General features: G+C 39.4%; 1 protein-coding gene across 2 annotated transcripts; it reads right to left on the bottom strand.

Moving 5' to 3' along the window:
• Positions 1-5188: 5188 nt before the first annotated feature.
• Positions 5189-22345, bottom strand: eogt (EGF domain-specific O-linked N-acetylglucosamine (GlcNAc) transferase). 2 transcript variants are annotated; one of them, XM_072665503.1, is made up of 16 exons: positions 22042-22345; positions 21081-21269; positions 19996-20096; positions 19785-19893; positions 18811-18905; positions 18495-18599; positions 18193-18299; positions 17136-17239; positions 15609-15701; positions 15037-15108; positions 14322-14408; positions 11268-11336; positions 10496-10557; positions 10191-10310; positions 9376-9478; positions 5189-8872 (listed from the first exon to the last, which is right to left on the bottom strand). In XM_072665503.1, exons 2-16 carry the CDS (start codon positions 21252-21254, stop codon positions 8726-8728), a joined length of 1548 nt encoding a protein of 515 aa, XP_072521604.1. In that variant the 5' UTR covers positions 21255-21269; positions 22042-22345; the 3' UTR covers positions 5189-8725. The 2 variants fall into 2 exon arrangements, with proteins under 2 accessions (XP_072521604.1, XP_072521603.1); XM_072665502.1 differs by lacking the exon at positions 22042-22345 and having other exon boundaries at positions 21081-21353.
• Between the last annotated feature and the right edge of the window lie 991 nt (positions 22346-23336).

Here is a 23336-nt window from a genome sequence, read left to right as displayed (position 1 = left end):
AACCAAAAAAAATGCTGGCCAATTGCACTTTTCATCCGGAATGCACCCGGTCGTATCACATTCATGCGGTGCAATGCGCAACAGAACAACAAAAAAAAGTAGAGCCAAGCGACAGACAGGCAAGAAGGACATGCAGTGGCCAGATATCCTTTTACTTAAAAAAAAGATCTCATCAAATACATGCCAGTGTTTTAGGAACAAAGCAATGACCACCATCTACACACTAAAGCTGGATGGACATAAACGTTAGCTGCGATCACTTTCTTGTACCGTCAATTATCATTTCAGCACCACCGACAGCAACGTGCTCTTACACTGCAGCCCCAATTGACATTAAGAGCATTTCAGGACCACGGACAGCGCACCAGCATTTACAGTAGCTCTAATAGAAGTCAGTGGCAGTTCAGCACCATGGACAGCAGCGTGAACAGCGTGGTCGTTCGCTATAGCCCGAACTGAGCAAAAGTGGACTCCAGAACCGTGGACAGCGACCAAATGTGTTTGTTGGGAACTAAAACAGGGGGAAAGGGATTTATTTTAACATGGCCTGCTTTTAGGAGTATCTTTAGAAGTAGCACCACGAACTTTATTACTTTATTGTAAAGCCAATTATTGTTTCAGCTACGGCCTTTCACTGTAGCGCCCCCTTAAACTTAAGGGCATTTCAGCCACTTTGTGTTTTTTGGAATAAACAGCCATAAACTATAAACAACATTAGTAATTATTTTAACCCAGCATTAAAATTACAGCAGAAATCAAACACAAATTCACTTGGGGGGGGACTTTACTAATGAGAAGTTCTAATATATAAAAATAGGCTACATTGTCTGAATGACTTCAAAGGCTACGTTCTTTAAGTCCTCTATAGAAAGGTCTAGATTGATAACATGATGATAAGTTATCATTTAGAGGATGATGCATATAAAATAATTCTCTGGAGTTATCTTTTGTGTATCACCATTAGCTTATATTTGTATTGTGCACTGTGTGCACATGGGGACATGTAATAGAATGACACAGTCTATTGGGGCTTAATCCAATTTGCAGTAAAATTGCTTGTTGTGGCACAATTTTGGCACCTTCAAAAGAGGTATAAAAGACATTCAATTGCTGTATAATTGGAGGAAAGAGCGAAGAAGCCATGTGCGGCCTGGTGAGGATCCCACTTCCTTCTCAGCTGAAGAACATTATGGAAGCGTCTAGTCATAACCTGAGAAATATTTCTTCCAACTCAATCAATATTTCCACATTTATCCTTTGAGAGGGAGCATTTTGTGGCGTTTGTGAGAGCGCCTGTAGGAGCTGAACTGTATAATGATTTATTTGTGTTCAGTGGCAAGCAGTGTTGTCTTTATGAAATGAATTAGATTAAAGGCATCGATAGGCACAGGATAATGGATATTACACATAAAGAGGAACAGAAGAATGAAGGATAGATAAAAACAAAAAGGAGGAGGACAATAAAGCAAAAACCAAATCAGCAGAAAAATGTTGAACAATCAGAGATAAGACACCAACATTTATTTCTATAAATATAAACACATAGCAGGAGGAGAAAAACTGACCATCATGAATGAGTGAGTAAGGAGATGAATTAGTGAATTAGTGGACAAGTGAGTGAGTGAAAGTGAGTGTGAGAAAGTGATTGAGAGACTGTGTGTGTGTGTGTGTGTGTGTGTGTGTGTGTGTGTGTGTGTGTGTGTGAGAATGAGTGAGAATGTGAGTGAATCAGTATGTGTTTGAGTAAATTGTAAAGAAGTGAACAAGTGAATGTGTGAGTGTGAGAAGGTGATTGAGTGAGAGAGAGAGAGAGAGATTGTGTGAGTGAATCCATGTAGTAATAAATCAACAAACAAATGACTGAATGAATACATATGAATCAATGAGATTTTAGCACATTTCCAGCTCATGTTGGCAAATAAAAGACAGTCGTTCATGCAGCTGTGAAGCTGTGAGTGTTTGTATGTTTGTGTGTGTGTGTGTATATGTGTGTGATGTGGTACTTCGTTCAGGTAATTCACTGCAGTTTAGAGCTATTTCTGTCCTGTTTTCATGAGTTAAATTTGGGTTGAAATAAGTGTTACATTAGTAACTGCAGCCCTGTGAACAGCAAACAGCTTTAACAGTGTTACACAGCTACAGAGCTGAGAATAACACAACAAACACAGCCAGACTGCGTCTGCTGATGGACCACTTCTTTTACACCCAGCATATGTTCTACAAATTGGCAAGTAGAGGAGAGTGAACCTAAGCCTGGCAGGGGTGCTATATATATATATATATATATATATATATATATATATATATATATATATATATATATATATATATATATATATATATATATATATATAGTAAATAAGAATGAAAAGCTCCTTATCTGGACATTAAGTATTTATTTACTCAATAAACAATGAATATTAATATTAATATTGAACCAACATTCATACTAAAAGCTGTGGTTTTCTATCACCCTAATCATGGGGGTGTAGTAATGTTTATGCAGTATAATGTCATTCAACACCTGATTTGGTAAATCAGCAGTTAATGATGGTAAATCAGATGAGCTGGTGATGGGATGTAGCACATCTAGGATCTAGGCACCCTGGAGAAGTCTGGAATCTAGCTCAACTTTCTTCAAAATTAGACATTCTTGTTCCCACCATACTGTGTTTCTTTATTTGTATCTGCTCTAATGTGATCTGGAGTTTCTTATTAATCTTATGTGATTAGGTACTTAGATGCCTATAACCTTTAGACAGTACAGTACTGTGTATATATACACACACACACACACACACACACACACACACACACACACACACACACCCACACCAGATCTGCTGCTGAAGTGCACTACTTCACTAAAGTTACCAAAAAGCGTTATCAGTACATTCACAAAGCACACTTTTCCCGCCTGGTCCATATTTCATTCCGATCTGTTGCACGTTGTGCTGATTTATTATGACTATTGTAAAAAAAAAAAAGTCCTTGGAGTGAAAAAGCCAGCAAATGTTCTTCCAGCCTCAGCTGAATCTACTCAGAGGACACAGGACGAAGAACCTAAGTGAGAAATTAACACAGCTGAGAAAGGCGCAGCTGAGTGAGTGTCCACTCCATCCTATGCCATCCCAAACTTCCACAGTACTGTACTGCCATCTAGTGGCCAAGAAGAGTCAGTGGCAGAAAGGCACGGGAGAGTTTTGAGGTCATGCAGATTAATGACGGTGACAAGAGCTGGACTAAAGCCCTTAGGCATGGAGTTAGACTTCATATAGAGCATTGTGTGGAGTGTGGTACGTCTGACTGAAACAGGACTGAAAGCAGTAGAAACTAAGTTGTTGAATAAATCTGCTACGAAGGATTAAAGGGGAAATTCAGCTGATGTGTGCAATTTCTGTGGAATCCAGTGGGTGAGATGTAAATTAAGTCAGAGTGGGGTTTGGTGTCAAATTTTTTGTTTAGAGTGGTGGTGAATTTAACCAGGTGTCTGTCACCATGACTACAACACAAATGTAGACATTTTATTTACTATCCAAACCCAAAAGTGAACCTATTCAAGTCTTCTGAGCTTCAAAAAGAAATGTTGATGACTGATAAACAGCCATGTATGGATTTAAAACATACATTTTAAACTTGATCTCAAAACTATCATAGGACAGTGTCTCAGGCATGTCTCAGGCGGTAACGGTGATGGTAAAATAGTGGTGAATCAGAAAAATTATTAATATTATTCTAATCATCTAATCCTTCAAATTAAATATTAAATAAATAACAAATTAAATAAATATAAAAAATAATCTAATGTAAATAATATATTAACACATGAAAAAATTACAATTTCAATTATGAGCCGACCTTGTCCTTTGTTTATTAAATAATGATAAAGCATTCACAGGTAATCACAATAACACTATTCTCTGGGTTCACAGCAACTAAAAAGTCGCATATATACTCTTAATATACAGAGAATCTGGTTCTTCAGTCTCAGTAAAAATATGACTCTTGAAGGCACGATTGCAAGGTTAAATAAATTCCAGGCCAAAACGAACAGAAACTTGGGCTGAAATCACTTCTGCTATTGATTATAGTTTCTATATGTATAACCTGTGAAGTTTAGTGCGCATGAATGTTTGTCTATGTATGATTTTTTTTTTTTTCATTTTTCATTAGTTAGTTGTTTGTATATGTGTGTCAAACCAAATCAATATTTGATGCAAAAAATAAGTAAGTATTTGCTTCATATGATCTACCTGTACATTGTTTTTTTTTTTTAACAAATTACAATTTAAACTAGTATTTGATGCAAGGTCTGGCACTGCAAGATCTGAGTCCCTGGCGGCGTAGTGTGTTACTGATGGTAGCCTTTGTAACGTTGGTCCCAGCTTTTTGCAGGTCATTCACTAGGTCCCCCCTTGTGATTCTGGGATTTTTGCTCACCGTTTTTGTGATAATTTTGACCCCTCGGGCTGAGATCTTGCGTGGAGCCCCTGATCGAGGGAGATTAGCAGTGGTCTTGTAGGTCTCCCATTTTCTGATTATTGCTCCCACAGTAGATTTCTTCACACCAAGCTGCTTGCCTATTGCAGATTCAGTCTTCCCAGCCTGGTGCAGGTCTACAATTTTGTTTCTGGTGTCCTTCGACAGCTCTTTGGTCTTCACCATAGTGGAGTTTGGAGTGTGACTGTTTGAGGTTGTGGGCAGATGTCTTTTATACTGTTAACGAGTTCAAACAGGTGCCATTAATACAGGTAATGAGTGGAGGACAGAGAAGCCTCTTAAAGAAGAAGGTACAGGTCTGTGACAGCCAGAAATCTTGCTTGTTTGTAGGTGACCAAATACTTATTTTCCACCATTATTTGCAAATAAATTCTATAAAAATCAGACAATGTGAATTTTTTTTCTCATTTTGTCTCTCATAGTTGAGGTCTACCTATGATGTCAATTACAGGCCTCTCTCATTTTTTAAGTGGGAGAACTTATTATACAATTGTTGACTGACTAAATAATTTTTTTCCCCACTGTGTGTGTGTGTGTATATATATATATATACATATATACACATATATATATATATACACACATACACACACACATACATATATATATAGTTATAATGTGTATGACCATGTATGTGACAAACTTTGAACTTTAAATAAAAGCAGTAAAAATGACAAAAAACAAAGCATTACTTTTTAAATCTTCATTTCAAGTTCCAAAAGACATTCACACACAAATTGACAAAAACACTGAGAAAAACACACAAAATTACATTCTTCAACAAAACCTTCCTTTCCTTTAGAAAGGCAAATACTAAAGTTACAGTCTTTACAGTCTTTTTCCTGGAGTGTCATTTACCTTTACATGACCCTAACATTTACATTTTCAGCATTTGCCCGACGCTCTTCTCCAGAGCGACTTATAGTTCAGTCGTGTTTTGAGAACACGATGGAACGTGTTCCTAAAGCACTGGCTGTACCGAGCCAATAAACACCATTAAACAGTTTAGAAAAGCTTGGTGGCATGTACTACAAAGCACACTAAAATGTGTAACAGTGTGAACAGACCATAATACATACATATACAATCAATAACACTTCTGACATTCCAATAAATATCACTGATCTTTCCTTCCACCCTTAAATTGCACTCATACCTATACGCATTGCTCATCCAAAAGTATCCAGACACCGCTTTTTAGTGAATTCTGTTTAGGGTGCAACCATAGAAAAGCCTAAGGGTCACCATGCTCAGGGTCACCGTGCCACCCAGCACTGGGCTGCGGAGCAGTGGGACTGTGTTCTCTGGAGTGAATGTGCCCCATCCAGTACCTCTGGTTTAAGTTGCAGTGCCAGAACTAATCATCCAACATCAGTACCTGACTTCACTACTACTCGTGTGACTCGATGCCATCAAATCCTCACAGCAATGTTGAGACATCTAGTGTAAACCCTTTTCAGAAGAGTAGAGACTGTTACTGCAGGAAAGCAGGACAAAATCCCTAATAATACCCTTGATTTCAGAAAAACACTGGATAAGCAGGTGTCCACAAACTTATGGACATGTAGTGTATTTTTTCCAATAGAAATATGGCAGTTAAACTCAAAAGTGTTTAAAAACTAAGACAACAATAATACACACATCTTCACTTCAATACATGAGATCTTGACTGGCTGCTAATATAGAGGAGTTTAGTCCCTTACATAAGCTTTCGTCAGCCCATAGAGAACTGTCCGAATACTTTTGGTACTTTTTCCTATACAAACCAGATGGGCTTGTTAAATAGGCTGGTGGAGATGAGAACTGTCAGTTAAGAGGATTTTCACTACTGTAACGAAGGCCTGCACAATATATTGTTTGGTAATAGTCATCTAACCAACCACAGTGTCAATTATTCTATGACCATCCTGACCAATCACAGGTCCACATGAGTGTTTATGTGCATTTCTGTGGGCATTTTCAGGAAGCAAGTATTCATGCAACCTATCAAATGTACATTATTTCGGTCAGCAATGCACTGCAGCATATTGCAAGGCGTATCGCAAATACTGTGTGTAGTGATATAATTGCAACGCTAGTGATTTGTCTATATTGTGCACAGCAAACAAAGACCCACATTTATCAGAACCATGCTTAGAACAATGTGAGCTATCATGTTTTTCTATGCTTTATAAAGCTATAACAAGGCGTTTGCTCTTGTTGGATGCGCTGTATTCTTTGTCCTGAGTGAGCATTCAGGCTCATCCAGAGTGTAACTTGGATTGGTAGGTGGCCATTACTGTTTTTATTCAACCAGACTTACTGCATAAAATACTTATTTTAATAAGCTCAAGGACAAGGCTGAACACTTAGGTCATGTAGTTGGAGTGTTCGACACCTAACCCTTCTAGTTAAAATATCAAAACTGGTCTCAGATAAGCCTCCGAAAGGAAAACTCTTCTCTTCTTTGAACTAGATCAAGTCAAACCCTCAGTCCCAGGGCTCACAGCCAAAAATTGCACACTGTCACAGCGGGAGCCGCTCACTAGAAGCATCTAATGACCCACTATGGCATCGTTTCAGCTTGAAAACTACTCAAGTTCACATCATACAATAAAAACGGCTACTCAGTACCTCATTGCAAAGGCAAAAGGACAGTGCGTTATCCCTCATTATGTCCATGGAGATTAAAATGCTAATGGTAAAACATTTGCTCTAAAAAAAGTCTGACTATCACTAAATAAACATGCATGCCGAGGTGAGGTGTACTGTAAGCTACAGGGCAATTTCAGGATGGTCAAATGCCTCATTTTTTTTAGATTTTTGAGATTTATTTTTAATTATAAGATTTTATTTTCTGTATTTTTATGACTTGGTTTATGATGATTCATCAGTCACTGTTATGTATTTAGTATTTAGAATATAGCAAAATTATTTATGATGCTTTAATGATGCTTAAATCATAATCAACTGTTTAAAACTGAATTAAAGTTAAGAGTTTAAGAGTTTTTCACATGACATTTATCATTTATCACATGACCTGGATAAATGAGGCATATAAAAATAGTGTTCACATAGAAAAGTCATGTTGCAAAATGATTGCAAAAATATAATTATCCACATATATGTAGAGCCTAGTTTAGCGCTACAGAGAGTTATAGTGTTCGAGTCTGGTCCTGAGTGCTGATCCTGAATGTTTCATATAATTATATACTGTACACTTGATGATTGAAAATGATCCTGGATCAGCTCTCTACAGTCTATTATGACAACCAGTTGTGTTTCATGTATATTTGAGTATAAATATTGACTCAAAAAAAGTAAAACTTTTTACACCACTTGAAAACAGCAGCTGTTCTGTTGTCATATTGTGTCCATATTTCATGATCAATAGACCAATAGAAATGGTCCCAAATTACTTAAAGTAAAAACATACAATCACTTTAAAAGGGCACATAACCTGTTTATATAACCACCTATATAACACTGATTATGGCCGAAATATGTAAATGATTTCCGTTCTGATTGGCTGCCCAGTGACAAAACAGTAGTCTGGACAACAACATTCCTTCTGACTTCAGTGTGAATGGATAGGGATAAACTGCTTAAATTAGGACAGAGCTGGTACGTGTATGTAAAAGTGTTACAAGGCTATGACTATGAAAAAAAAAACACGTATGGAAATTAAGTTTCGATTACGTTGCATGGTATGGGTCAAATTGCAAATATTTTTCTTCAAAACACTGTTTTGTTAGGACAGTGACATTGTCCAGTACCCCATGTTCACGTTAAAAAAAAAATTACTACAATATCCATACACATATTTTTGCAGTCGTGCAAAAGCCTTCCCTGGTCAAAGCCTCCCCGGTTGATTTTCTAAATAAAAACAAGTGAACAAACTCTCTATAGGAAATACTTTCTGCAAATTTTAGACACAATTGCTATTTATATATATATTAAAAAAAAGTAAAACACTATTTCGTAACACTGACAATACTTTTACTTTTAACGTTTCTTTATGTTAAATTAAGTAAATAAACCGTAATTATGCTTTAAAATATGCAGAGGTGTGTCTCTGTAGAGAATGTGCACGTACGTACACTCAGAAAATCAACAACAGCTGATTCAAAATGATCCTGGGTCAGCACTCAAGCATATTTTTGCAGTGTTTGTAGTGTATTTTAGCTTGTGTGTCCATGTAAGTGTTAGCGTGTATATGTATGGATGGGTGTGTGTGGCCATAGCGCTATAGCTCATCTCGGCTCTGTTTTGAACGCCACTCCCGGTGGTGCATCACATGATCCGCAGCCAGCATGACCAACCGCATGAACTCCTCCAGGTCGAAAGCGTAATTAGTGAATTTGGGATGCTCTCCCAGTGTAGGGTGATGCCCCTGCAACACAGAGATCACAAACAACTGAAATAAGCGCAACAGTAAACAGTAAGACTGCTGAGAGAGTTTCTGTTGTGAGAGAACATTCAAATCAAGTGTGAAGTGCACTGTGGTATTAGTCATTTCTGCTCTATTATAACCAGACTACACAACATAGAGATAAATATTATAATAATAATAATAATAATTTTGTCTGAATAATAATTTATTAGATGTGAAATCATCTGTTAATAGTCACTTTTCATGCTTTGAGATTTGTTTAACAGCTTTCTCAGAATCATTTACAGCCTTGTTCATCAGTCTGGAGACATCTACCATCCCTGCTGAAGCTAGAACTTTAAAACTGGTATAATATTGTAACCTCTGCACGCACACATCAGCAACCAAACTGGTTTAATATGATTAAAAAGAGCAGTTCTGTACCTCAGTACTGGTGAGATGGCTGACTTCAGTAACTAGCAGTAGTATGTGTGAATGTATGTAGAGGTGCTAGATCTATTTACCTTATCCTGAGGAAACACTTTGTCGGGTCTCTGCCAGGTCAGGTAGTGAACACCCCTCAGCCGAGCCAGATCACGGTAGCAACTTTCGTCCTGACAGTTATAGCTGATGAACAGACAGCAACATTATCATCAAGAAACACAACAGCTGCAAAAACGCATGGAACAAAAAATGCAAAGAGTAAAATTTGGTTGCAAAATGATTTAAATAGCAATTTACATAAAGCAGTGAATTAGATTTTAGCGAAATTATAAAGAAATTATTAAATTATAAAAAATTATTTTTTTAGTTGTATTAGTAGTATTATGTAATAATAGCAGTAGCAGTAGTAGAAAGAGCATTAAATATATTAGTAACAGTATTAAGTAGTTCTAATCTAACAGTACTACTAATACTTCTTCTAATAGTACTACTAGTCATAGTATTACATATTAGAAGTAGTATTAGTAGTAGTAATAGCAATAGGATTATTAGTAATAGCATTAGTAGTAGTCATAGTATTAAGTAGTAGTAGTATTATCAGTGGTAATAGTATTAAGTAGATAAGATAAGATAAGATAAGATAATCCTTTTAGTAGGATCAATTATCAGTAGTAGTGGTATTAAGTATTATTAGTGGTATTAGTAGGGGTATTAAGTGTTAGTAGTAGTAGTAGTAATAGGGAGTAGTAGTACTGTTAATAGTAGTTATTAGAAATAGTGTTATTGTTTAAAGTAGTTTATTATAGATAAGTATATTCTGAGATTCACTGGAAGTAACAGTAGTACAATGACACACTGAAGTCACACACACACAGACAGACACAGACTCACATACAGTTCAAATATAACAGCCCAGTCAGGGAGGAACAGCAGGTGTGTGAGTCCAGCGCCGTGCATCCCGATGAAGATGTCCGAGTTATGGGTCACTCTGATCTGCTCCAAAAATGGCATATCTCTGCTCACACACACACACACACACACACACACACACACACACACACACACACACAGAAATACCCAAGCAGACACAAACACAGAAACACACAGCTGTCAATCAGGTCTGAGTTGAGTGTCAAGGAGCTCGGCTCTGTCTGCAGGCTGAACTCACACTGATGAGAAAGTGTGAAGACTGTCACTCACTTGTACTTGTAATCCACCAGCTTGACCTCAAATAAAGCCACGGTCTTCAGGGCGTTTATGAGCTGCACGCACGCACACACACACACACACACACACACACACACACACACAGTGGGAGTTCAGTAGGTGATTAATGAGTGCTCGCTCTATTATGGACAGAAGCCAAACTAAATCAGGGCCACAACTAAAGAGTTTAAACACAGGGTTAAAGAACAAGAGTGATAAATCGATATGAGAGAGAGAGAGAGAGAGAGAGAGAGACAGAGTAGTGCAAGTGTAAAGAAAGGGATAGCATGTGAGAGAGAAAAAGAGATAGCAAAAAAGATAAAGTGAAAGGAAAGAGAGAGTGAGCAAGTAAAGCAACAAAGAAAATAGGAAAACAATAGTAAAGACAAAGGGAGGGAAAGCAATAAAGAGAGAGGAATAAAGTGAGAGTAAAGAGAGAGATATTGAGAGTGTATTAAAGAGCTAGTTCAAAGCAAAGAACAGTGTGAGAGACTGAGAAAAGAAAGAAAAGGGGAAACAGACAAAATAGAGCGAGCAAACAGAGTCAAAAAAGGAAGAGAACAAGAGCAGAGCAAATTAAAGCAAGAAAAAGAGAGGGTTAAAAGAGAAAAAATGAAAGCAAAAGAGAGAAGAAAAAAATGAAACAGAGAGAGATGGAAAAACAAGTAGGAAAGAAAAAAGAGAGACATAGACAGAGAGAGAGAGCGAGAGAGAGAGAAAAACAGTGAGTGAGTGAGTGAGTGAGTGAGTGAAAGGGTGTTCTGACCTCTTGTTGGTTTAATATCCGGCGATACTCCGTACTCCGAGCCAGCAGAGTCACACGGATTTGACCGTCCTGCAACACACACACACACACACACACACACACACACACACACACACACACACACACACACACACACACACACACCAGTCAGACAGGTAAACACCACTCACCTTATTCCCTCTCAACTCTTGACAGAACACAGCATGTAGACTGAATCATGAGTTCAATCTACATGCTGTGTTCACATGCTCCAAAGTTCATGATAACTAGTGCTTTTACTATTGTTTTATATTATGTCTCCAACTACATACTTACAAATATTACATATATTCATTATATCTACATTCATACAGATTCGTGCCTGCACACAACAATAGCTTTTCCTTACATTTAGATCATAATGGACTATCCCCTGTAATAGAAACAGCTCTCCTTACAAAGTACAACTTTAATCATTTTATGATGAAAAATCTCTGCTTATGCACACACAGACAAGTGGGATTGGTTGATGGGTTACTATGCTCTCTATATCTGCAGGAGAGTGAAGAGAGATCCCTTATCCACCACTGCCACCTAGTGGTCAGAAAGAAATTAGATCGTAGACAGTCCTGAGAGCTGGACGTGTTGGGGGAGAGGGGGTGACATAAATATATGAGTGATTAGAGATGCAGCTGGAAGAGCAGGAAAAGCCAAGCACACACGTACACGTACCCACACACACACACACACACACACACACACACACACACACACACACACACACACACACACAATAAATTCCTTTTTCAGTAATGGCACGGTACTCCAGGTGGCCTTAACCACTTCAGTTTCCACAACAGCTGGTGAACACAGCTATTGTTATTGTAAGAGGTGAGTATGTGTGTGTTTATTTCTTGTGTGTCAATTACATATGGTCATCATATTAAGGCTTTGTTACTGTAAGTGAAGTGCATACAGTGTAGTGTGTGTGTATATATATATATATATATATATATATATATATATATATATATATATATATATATATATATATACACACATATATACATACATACATACACACACACACACACACACACAAACACACACACACACACACACACACACACACACACACACACACACACACACACACACACACACAATTTATGTCCAAATGTTCTGCTACTGTTCTGCACCCATTGCTGACACAGCTTGTCTAGTCCATGTAGAGAAAAATGAAAAACTGCCAATAGAATAGGACTCTCTGGAGCAGGTAAACAGAACTAAATGGCACCATGTCTAATGCCAGGCGTGGTGGGCTAGAGGGGTATAAAGCCCCCCCAGCATTGAGCTGTGGAGCAGTGGGAGAGTGTACCTCTGGGATGATGGTTGGTGCTCCATTCAGTACTTTTGGGAGGAGTTGGGGAATTGGGGATGGGGTGGAGATCATCCAAAATCCTAACCTCATTAACGCAATGCTCAAATATATAAGCAGTTGAAACCAGAACTTTACATACACTATATAAAAAGACATATGCATTTTTTTCTCATTGTCTGACGTGTTTTTAGAATAAACTTTTCCCCGTTTTAGGTCAGTTAGGATTACCAAAATTATTTTGTATATATTTGATAAAAGCCAGAATAATAAGAGAGGGAATTTTTAAGGCAATTTTTAGTACTTTCTTCAAAGTCATAAGTTTAAACACACTAAGATCACTATGCCTTTAAACAATTTGGGACAGCCCATATGATGAGGTCATGTCTTTGGAAACTTCTGATAGATTTATTGGCAACATCTGACTTAATTAGAGACACACCTGAAACACACTGCTTCTTTGTGTAACATCATGGGAAAGTCGAAAGAAATCAGCCAAGATATCAGGAAGAGAATTGTGGACTTGCACAAGTCTGACTCATCTTTGGGTGCAATTTCCAGATGCCTGAAGGTGCCTCATTTATCAGTACAAACAATTTTACGCAAGTACAGATGGGAATGTCCAGCCATCATACCACTCAGGAAGGAGACAGGTTCTGTGTCTCAGAGATGAACATGCTTTGGTCCAAAATGTGCCCTTAAATCAACCCAGGAACAAAAGCAAAAGACCTTGTGAAGATGCTGAAGCTGTCAGTATCCACAATGAAACGAGTACTGTGTCAACATGGGCTGAAAGGCCACTCTGCCAGGAAGAAGCCATTACTCCAAAAGAAACAAACAAAGCCAGATTAATGTTTGCAAATGCACACAGGGACAAAGACCTTAATTTTTGAAAACATGTCCTGTGGTCTGACGAAACTAAAATTGAACTGTTTGGCCATAATGACCATTGTTACGTTTGGAGGAAAAAGGAGTAAGCTTGCAAGCCTGAGAACACCATCCAAACTGTGAAACACGGGGGTGGCAGCATCATGCTGTGGGGTTGTTTTGCTGCAGGAGGGACTGGTGCACAAAATAGATGGCATCATGAGGAAAGAACATTATGTAGAAATACTGAAGCAACATCTCAAGACATCAGCCAGGAAATTATGCTTGGGGGCAAATGGGTCTTCCAAATGGACAATGACCTGAAGCATACTCCTAAGCTGGTTACAAAGTCACTTAAGAAGAACAAAGTCAATGTTTTGGAGTGGCCATCACAAAGCCCTTATCTCAATCCTATTAAACATTTATGGGCAAAGCTGAAAAGGCATGTGCGAGCAAGGCAGCCCACATACATGACTCAGTTAGACCAGTTCTGTCAGGAGGGATGGGCCAAATTTCCTGCCAACTATTGTTGGAAGCTTGTGGAAGGATATCCAAAATGTTTGCCCCTAGTCGTGCAGTTTAAGGGCAATGGTACCAAATACTAATGAAATGTATTTAAACTTTTAAAAGAAATAAATTGGCTTAAAAAATTCCCTCTCTCATTATTCTGGCATTTAGCGAATAGAATCCTAATTGAACTAAAACGGGAAAACTTTATTCTAAATTCATTTCAGACAGTGAGACAAAAATGCATATCTGTCTTTTTATATAATGTATGTAAACTTCTGGTTTCAACTGTATGTTTGTGCACATGTGCATGTATATGTTACCTTGGGTTCCTCTTGCACAATTTTGAGTCGATGAAGGACATGCTGAGAGAAGGCTCTGAACATTCCCTCAGTTTGGCAGTTTGAAATCTGTCAATCACACACACACACACACACACACACACACACACACACACACACACACACACACACACACACACACACAGTCAGACAGAGTCAGACAGAGTCAGACAGAGTCAGACAGAGTCAGTGTAATCTCCTCTACACTCACATTTCATACATATTACAGGCAACTTATTTGCAGATGTGAGCCAGGCGCTGACACTCATGAATATAAAGATGCTTCCTGCGATAGAGACAGATGTGTTGGGACACTTCACACACACACTTCAAAGCAATACCTGCTATCACACACACATGTATTTCACACTCCAAGGCTCCAGACAACTATAGATCAGTGCCACACACACACACATCACACACAGCTGCAGAAAGCTGTGTGTACAGAGTGCACACAGGAGAGGGCACAAGATGAGTGGGTTTGGAAGCGCTTACAGGTTTTAATACATATAAAACAGCAGAATCACAGCTCACCAGCACCCAGCAAGCATTTGCAATTCAGAACCTGGAGGAGGTATTGTGAAATCAAACCAGAGAGGAGATGGGATTTTCTTTTTTCATTCTTTCTTGCCTTTTTTGCCTTTTTAATGGCGTCTCTCTGAAATCATGTCTCTTTTTGTTTTTAATGTTCACTCACCAGGGGGGTGTTGTAGAAGAGGCCGTACCTCATCCTCGGCAGCAGAGAGAAAAATACATCCCTGAAACACACCTGCACAAAAACATGACATTAAACATCCCCTTGTCTTTCTATACAAATGCCAGACAGACAGAATTAAAGTCAAAAACAACAGATGAAACAAAACTTCAGACAAAATAATAGATCAAGAGAACGGTAGAACGATAGAGCGATACATAGACCGAATGATAGAGAGATAGACCCAATGAAAGAACAAACAACGGGTACACAGATAGAATGGTAAAGCAATAAACAGACAAGTGGGTTGATTGATGGATGGATGGATGGATGGATGGATGGATGGATGGACGGACGGACCAGATGGGTTGAAGATACAGTGATAGACAAAACAATAGAATCAGGGATAGATAGACTGACAAACAGACAAAATGATAAAACAATAGACTGATATATAGACAAACAGATAGACAGAATCATACAGCAATGGAACGATAAACAGACAAAACGATGGAAAGACTAATGGACAAATGTTCTAGCTATGCAATAGACAAATTTGAGAGAAGTTAGTTCACCCGTTTGGAGTCGTAGGTTTTCAGGTGTATGACGTCGTAGTCTGAAAAGGCCCTCCAGGTTTCACTGAATAGATCTCCATATCCATACACACTCTACAACATAGACAAGTGCGGAGTTAGTCTTCTGTCTACAACTCCATCAACCAAAACCTGAGCCACTCATTTCCTGCTCATTTCATTCACACTGTATATTAAACACAGCAGCTGAGGGCGTGGGTTTCACACTACATTCAACATGAGCACTTGACTTGAGACCGGGCCTAACCCAAGCACTGCAACACACATAATACTCTGAAAGCTTTGGAGCAGTACGAGTATTTTGATAGTTTTTATTAGAAATACAAGTTCAAACTTCTCTCCCTTCCTCAGCCAGGAAGCAAAGAACAAGCAGAAACAGAACCTAGATTAGCTTTCTCCACAAATCACAGCGTCCTTAGCGGGCCTGGACAAGGCTTAACTCCATTAGTTCTGCTAGAAACCCTATGTTCAGACTGAGCTTGATGGTCAGTGCCAAACACTTAGGTTTTCCTAGATTTTTATCCAAATAAGAAGCACTAGAAGCCTGATGAATGACGAGTGCCTGTTCTAACATGGTTCAAGAGCTGTTGTTCAGCCAACAGCTTCATTACAGAACAGCCTGGCAGCGTTAGATAGACTGATCTAATCGCTCTGTGGAGGACTAGGCCTGAGCCAGCACAAACATCTTAGATAAAATGGAACATTGTGTGTGGATTAGGGCCTCACCCATCTGGTATTCTGCCTGCATTACTGGTTGAAATTGAAGTTCTACTGATTTACCAGCAGCAGAAATCTCACCAATACAGCATGGTAGTATGTACACCAACCAGCCTCTTCATTAACACCTTGTCCTTTTTTACACCCATTGTTTATTATCTTCTCATTCAAGTGCACTTTGTAGGTCTATAATTACAGACTGTAGTCCACATGTTTCTCTATATACTTTGTTAGCCTCCTTTTACCCTGTTCTTTAATGGTCAAAAACCTCCAGCAGCACTGCTTTGTCTGATCACTCGTACCAGCACAACACACTAACTCAGCACCACCATGTCAGTGTCACTGCAGTGCTGAGAATGACAGGGTCCTAACTTTGAAGAACAGGGTGAGTAAGTCTTTACTCTGCTCCCACAAGGTATGTTAGTTTTACACATTCTACAAATATTAAAGTTTGAGTCTAATATCATAAAAAAAACACACAGAGCACATGGAGCATGCTCAACACTGGCTGTTCAGCTTTTCTGCAACCGAGCCTGAGCTCCGTAGTGGCTAAACAATGAACAGCAGCAGCCTGTGACTCAGGAGCCTTGCACAGAGCTGCTGTAATCCTTAACTAGCGTATATATATATATTGGCTCTTATTGTGATTGGCTCTTAGGATCAGCTTGAAATATCACTGGATTGGTCGATCGCATATTTGGGAAGAAAATCAAGTACCAATACCTATACATAAAGTACTTGCTCAACTCCTAATGTCTCTTTTTTGCTGTGCAAGTGTGTGTTTAAAATTACCGTGTCCCACATGACAATATTGACGTCTCTGCTGAAAGAGTTGTTGAGATGCTGGGAGATGTAGAGGTTGGCAAAGTCGCAGAAATGATGGTACATATTCACTCCTGAAATGTGAGATCAGAAAGCAGTCAAATACCTGCTCTGTAATATCCAAAATGATAAGAACTGTATAATAACTCCAAAATGCTACATTTAAAGCTAAATATTGTGTTCAAAAACTATATGTAGGCACATTTTATGTAGATGGTCCTCTTATATAACTTGTAAAAGTGATTCCAGTTACTCAAAACACCTGTTTGTAGACTAAAGGAAGTCAGACCGTATTCTAAACTTACATTTACATTTATGGCATTTAGCTGACGATCTTATCCAGAGCGACTTACAAGGTTACTGGTATTACAGAGTTGGGCCAATGTAGTGTTAGGAGTCTTGCCCAAGGACTCTTATTGGCGTAGCGCAGCATAGTCAGCCAGACTGGGAATCGAACCCCAGTCCCACGTGGTGTAGTAGCTCACTGGCAGGTAGTTGGGTTATCTGTTGTGCCAAACCAACCACTGCCTCAGGTTGGACTGCACCAAACAAATAACGATCTGAATATGTTTTAAACAGGTGGAGAGATGTTTTGGGGCTCATACTTACAGAGATGAGATTGGTGACACTCTCAGCTAATGAAACACATGCCAGATACTGAATGTGCCTTGACTGATTGACTGCATCTGGGGTCAGCGATCAATCATGCTCTTTTTTTTTTTTTTTTTAGCTAAAATACTCCTTTAAACACAACTGGAGCATCTCTAAAGCATGACCGCTGGACCACCAAATGGTGACAAAAAATACTCTGCCATGGGGACCTCGGCATGGTAGCCATGGGTGCTGTATGGGTGGTGTATATGGATGATTCTTATGGCCTATGACTTACAGGGACCCTAAAAATATATTAATTGAATATTCTAAAGAATTGGTAGAGTTGTGGGGCCCAGTGTAACATCTTTTCTTGGGGCCCAAAATCCCTAGCAGCGCCCCTGATAGTAGCAAAACAATGGCACTGTTCCTCTACCTGCATCCAGCTTCATGAAGATGGTGGGTTTCTCTATAATGATATCACAGTGGCCGTCGTCTATAGGGTGGAAGTTGAGCTCTGTGTACGTCTGCAGCTCTGCAAACCTACAGAAGGAAGACCAGCATTAATACTGTTGCAGCACACTTTTACAACTGGTTAAACCTTATAGGTTGCAGTGACCACCAGAAATAACAAACGCCAGGTGTAATTTTATATTTACTTTTATTTATATTTACTATTTTAACCTATAGAAGAAATTAGGGGACAATGAATAGATTTGGACACTCTGCTCAGCTCACCAGGACTGCAGGGGGCTCTTGTGCTGCCCTTCTGCCTCCAGCGCTCGGTTGTTCAGCCTGCAGCGCCCCCCTATCTCTCCCTTCTGCAGGAAATCCTCCTTATATCTACCACAGGAATGAGTTCCAGAGAAAGAGACAGAAATAATAAAACAATAATTTAAACAAATAGTTAAAATATTCATTAAGGGTTTGGATTTGATCTGATTCCCGATCAGACTGATAATACTACACACACTGCAGATTCTAACTGGATTAAAATCAGTGTGCTCCTGCTATTCACTTTTTTTTGTAGTTGACTTTGGTCAGGGTCACTAACCTCTCATGACCCCTGCGAGGTTTACGTAAGTCCAGGAAGAGGTTGGTGGCTCTACAGTAACGCAGGTGGCTTGTGCACTTCAGAGAGGATTCGCCCTTTAAAAGAGAAAGAGAAAAGTCAGTTACCTTCCAAACATCTCTGCAGCTACAGAAAACAAAAATATTATAAGAAAAATTATAATAAAACAAACTGATCAAAATAAAATAATTTTTATAAGTTATATATATTATATAATATATAATATTGTGCTGACATCCAATCAGCTACATACAATGTACAATGCTTAAGAAGAGAAGAGATCAGAAGAGACAGAACAAGAACAGAGGAGAAGAGAGCAGACAAGACAATCATATATACTATTTGTTACGGACACAGATGGAATTTGGCTTCCGTCTTTCTTCCATCCATGCAGGGAACACACATACACACCAGTGAAACACACACAGTGAGCACAGTGAGCACACATGCCCGGAGCGGTGAGCAGCCATTGCAAGGGCCCAACAGTGGCAGCTTGCCGAGCCCGGGTATTGAACCCACAACCCTGCCACCACTGCCCCACTGAGCCACCACTGCCCAAGAGAAGAGAGGAGAGCATAAGGGAAGAGAGGAGAGCATAAGAGAACAGAGGAGATCAGAAGAAAAGAGAGGAGAGCAGAAGAGAAGAGAGGAGAGCAGAAGAGAAGAGAGGAGAGCAGAAGAGAAGAGAGGAGAGCAGAAGAGAAGAGAAAAGAGGAGAAGAGAGAAGAGAAAAGAGGAGAAGAGAGGAGAGCAGAAGATAATAGAATAGAGGAGATCAGAAGAGAAGAGAGCAGAAGAGAATAGAATTGAGGAGATCAGAAGAGAAGAGAAAAAAGGAGAAAAGAGAAGATCAGTAAAGAAAAGAGAAGATCAGAGGAAAAGAGAGAAGATCAGAAGAGAAAAGAAGAGAACAGAGGAGAGCAGAAGAGAGGAGAGGAGAGCAGAAGAGAACTTACAGGAGTTGAAGGCTTGCAGAGAGTCTTCATCTCACTCAGTCTCTCCCTCACATAGCCAAAGTCAGCCTGATTCCAAAACAGCTCCTGAGCTGCCTGAACTGAACTAGCCCTACAAAAAACACACACACAGCAAATATTAGCTGATCAGCTATACTGTGGGATATGGGATATCTATTAACTTGCAAACTAGAACTTTAATAGAAGTCTCTACCATCCTGAGTCCACACTGGTGCAGACAGGGTAGCTGAACCTGTGCTCCGGGGAGCAGTTTTTTTCATAACCCCAACACGACTCCTTCTTCGACAGAGCATCCTAACACACACACACACACACACACACACACACACACACACACACAGTAAACATCAGGAAATAGCAGGGATGGTAAATACTTAAATGGTCACATTTTATTACTATAGTTTCCTGTGTAAAGGGAAATTCCACTGATGTTTGCATCATTAAATGGTTGGGATGTAAACAAAGTCAGTCAGAATGGGAGAAACCTACCCAGTGATAATTATTCACAGTGGTGGTGAATGGAAGTAGAAGTCTGAAGAGAGTGTAATGCTTCTAAAAGCTCCCTCACAGAACGTTATGACACCAGTACACTGCGCCAGTTAGAGAATTAGTGAGGTCAGGATGGATCCCATCTCATCCCCAACTCATCCCAAAAGTATTGGATGGAGCGCCAACCATCATTCCAGAGAACACAGTTCCACTGCTCCAGAGCTCAAGGCTGGGGGACTGGTTGATGTTTATCTGTTCCAGAGATTCCTATTCTATTGGCAGTGCTTCTCTACAGGGACTAGACAAGCTGTATGTGTGTACATTTGCACACCTTTGTCAGTAATGGGTGTAACTAAAAGTAGTTGAATGCATTCATTAGAGGGGTGCCCACACACATTTGAACATACAGTGTGTTGAGCTTTTCAGACATCTGTTTATATCTCAATTATTAAATTAAACAAAAGTTAACTAGTGATTTTCTTTGTGCTTTTTACCCCCACAGTTTGCCCTGCCCCTCGCAGGCAAAGCAGGACAAGTCTGAGTCTACTCAGATGTACTGTTGTACAAACAGGTAGCCTCATTTACTGACTGATTTTACCACCTTCATCACTTTCCATCACTGCAACTCGACTCTCTAAACCACCCGTGACTCCTAAAAACCCGGTGTGAAAGTTCCTCACTCAGCAAAACCTCCAACAGAAACAAACAAAACCACACACACACACACACACACATACACACACATACACATACACACACACACACACACGCACACACACACAGTCTTACTTTGAATGGACAGAGTGGGTCCTCTCTGCAGGCTTTAGCTACGGGCCGGTTGCTGTGGAGAAAGTATGGAAGGTGCAGCTGGGGCAGTGTGAGAGAGCTGTAGTTCAGCAGCGGTTGCAAGTCGGAGGCCGCAGAGTGAACACACACCATCAATAACACAGCCAACAGCGGCATAGTCCACACACCAACCTGTGGGACAGAGAGACAGAGGGTGAGAGTGAGAGAGAGAGACAGACAGACATGAAAGACAAAGATGGGAAGACAGCGAAGGATAAAAGACAAATAAAAAAAATAGAGAAAGAGCAGAAATGAAAAGAAAGAAAAGAGAAAAACAAAGAAAAAATAATTGACAGGAAGAAAGAAAGAAAAAAAGAAAAAATATAGAAAGCAGAAAAAGAAAGAAAAGAGAAATTAAAAGATAGAAATCTAAAAAGACAAAAAAGAAAGAAAGAAAAATAATTTTTAAAAAATGAAAAAAAAAGAAAAAAGAAAAGGAAAATTAAAGATTAAGAAATTAAGAAATAAAAAGAAAAGAAAAGACAAAAAGAAAGAAAGAAAAAAGAAAAATAAAGAAAAACAGAAAAATGAACAAAGGATGAAGGAAAAAAGAAGAGGAAATAAAAGCAACAAGGAGAGAGGGAGAGAGAGAGAGAGAGAGAGAGAGAGAGAGAGAGAGAGAGAGAGAAGATAAGAGGGGTAGAGAGAAAATGAAAGATAAGATAAGAAAAAGAAGAGAGAGCGCGAGAGACAGAATGAAAGAAACATTAAAAAATAGAAAAAAGAAAAGGATAGAAAATGGGGGAGAAAGACAGAGAGAGACAGAGAGAGAGAGAGACAGAAAGAGAGAGAGACAAAGAAACAGAGAGAGACCAAGAAAGAGAAGAAAGAGAAGTGTGTTTAGTACAGTTGCCGGTGTTGCAGTGAGATCTGCTGCTGCTGCTGCTGCATTATAATTTCCTACCTTCTCTAAAGCCCAGAACGTCTCCAGCAACCTATAAACACATCCACACACAGCCTGTCCCGGTTCTCACCGAGAGGATCAGAGCAGAGGACAACAGAACAGGATGACAGGAACAGCTTAGAGACAGAGAGAGAACCTGGTCAGAGAGAACGGCAGATGAACAGACCGAGAGATGAGCTGTATGAAGGCGTTCTGAGGCAGACAGAGAGAACCTGAGTGGGTTAGAGTCAGAGATAAGATCAGGTCAGGTCAGACATCAGACACAGATACAGAGAGCAGAAGGACACTGCAGGTCAGAGCCAGTGAAGACTCGTCCAGTGAGTCTTCAGAAACTGGCTGCTGGCCACACCGTGGGAACCTGCGTCTGACGGAGCTCCTAGCACAGGAAATATTAGTGACCTTTTTCCTACCATTGTTTAAGCATTGAGGGCTGGAATATAGGAAATTAGCAGCAAAACAAGCTGCAGTTCTCCGAGCCAATGCGAGAAGTACAAGTCCTTACACTGGCAGTTTCTAATGTATAAGAGTGTAATGAGGCTGCATAACACATTACTGTGGATTTGCATTGCAAAGCAAACCTTTTTACCTAGCAACCCCTTAGAAACACCGTAGCAACCACCTGGGGTACCATAGCAACCATATATTACACTTTAGTTCAAATTAATGTGACTGTCTCATAATGATTCATGCAGTGTTGATTCATAAATGTGAATTAAAACACTTCCGTGGTAAATATTGCTGTTTAATGGCATCTTTTAATCTGGAAACAGCATAAAAACGGACGAGGAGCTCATATTAGTGAAGTTAATTAAGTATTTTATAGTATTTTGTAAAAGGAAAAATGGTTCTTCTACAGCTCATGTCTTCAAATCTGGACCTGGAATCCAGTATCCAGTCCTGGATTTCGTTCTCATTGAAAGTTAAGGGAATAATTAATGTAACTGATTGGCCATGGGGTGTCATACCCACCAAGGATTACCAAACAAATCCAGAACTGGAAACTGGATTCAAGGTCCAGATTTGAAGAGCTCTGTTCTATAGCATCGCTCAAAGAACCGACCTAGAGTGTGCTACAAAGAAATCCTGTTAAAGTGTTCAGTGAGGGCATGTCACTCCACATCTTCCATTAGCCTCCAGCTATACACTAAAGAGGCAAAATCTGGACACCAAGCACGCCTTGGCCTTTGGAGTTGGTGGGAAACATTTGTACACATTTAATTTTCCAGGTCTTCTATAGAGACCTTTTCAGGAGTGTAAACAAGATAAACTTGTACATTTACATTTATTGGCATTTA

The sequence above is a fragment of the Salminus brasiliensis genome, chromosome 21, assembly GCF_030463535.1.
Source record: "Salminus brasiliensis chromosome 21, fSalBra1.hap2, whole genome shotgun sequence".
In the NCBI taxonomy this organism is placed as follows: domain Eukaryota; kingdom Metazoa; phylum Chordata; class Actinopteri; order Characiformes; family Bryconidae; genus Salminus; species Salminus brasiliensis.
Note: the sequence above shows the minus strand (reverse complement) of the source record. Positions and strands in the feature narration are given on the sequence as shown.

Excerpts from the sequence above, each read along its gene's own strand:
- eogt (XM_072665503.1), bottom strand. The coding sequence starts at position 21,254 with ATGCCGCTGTTGGCTGTGTTATTGATGGTGTGTGTTCACTCTGCGGCC. Across the intron at positions 15,109-15,608 it reads AAACCTACGACTCCAAACGG|GTGTGTTTCAGGGATGTATT; the intron begins GTGAACTAACTT and ends GTTTTTGTGCAG. Across the intron at positions 9,479-10,190 it reads TGGGCTGTTATATTTGAACT|CTATAACTGTCAGGACGAAA; the intron begins GTATGTGAGTCT and ends TCTGTTCATCAG.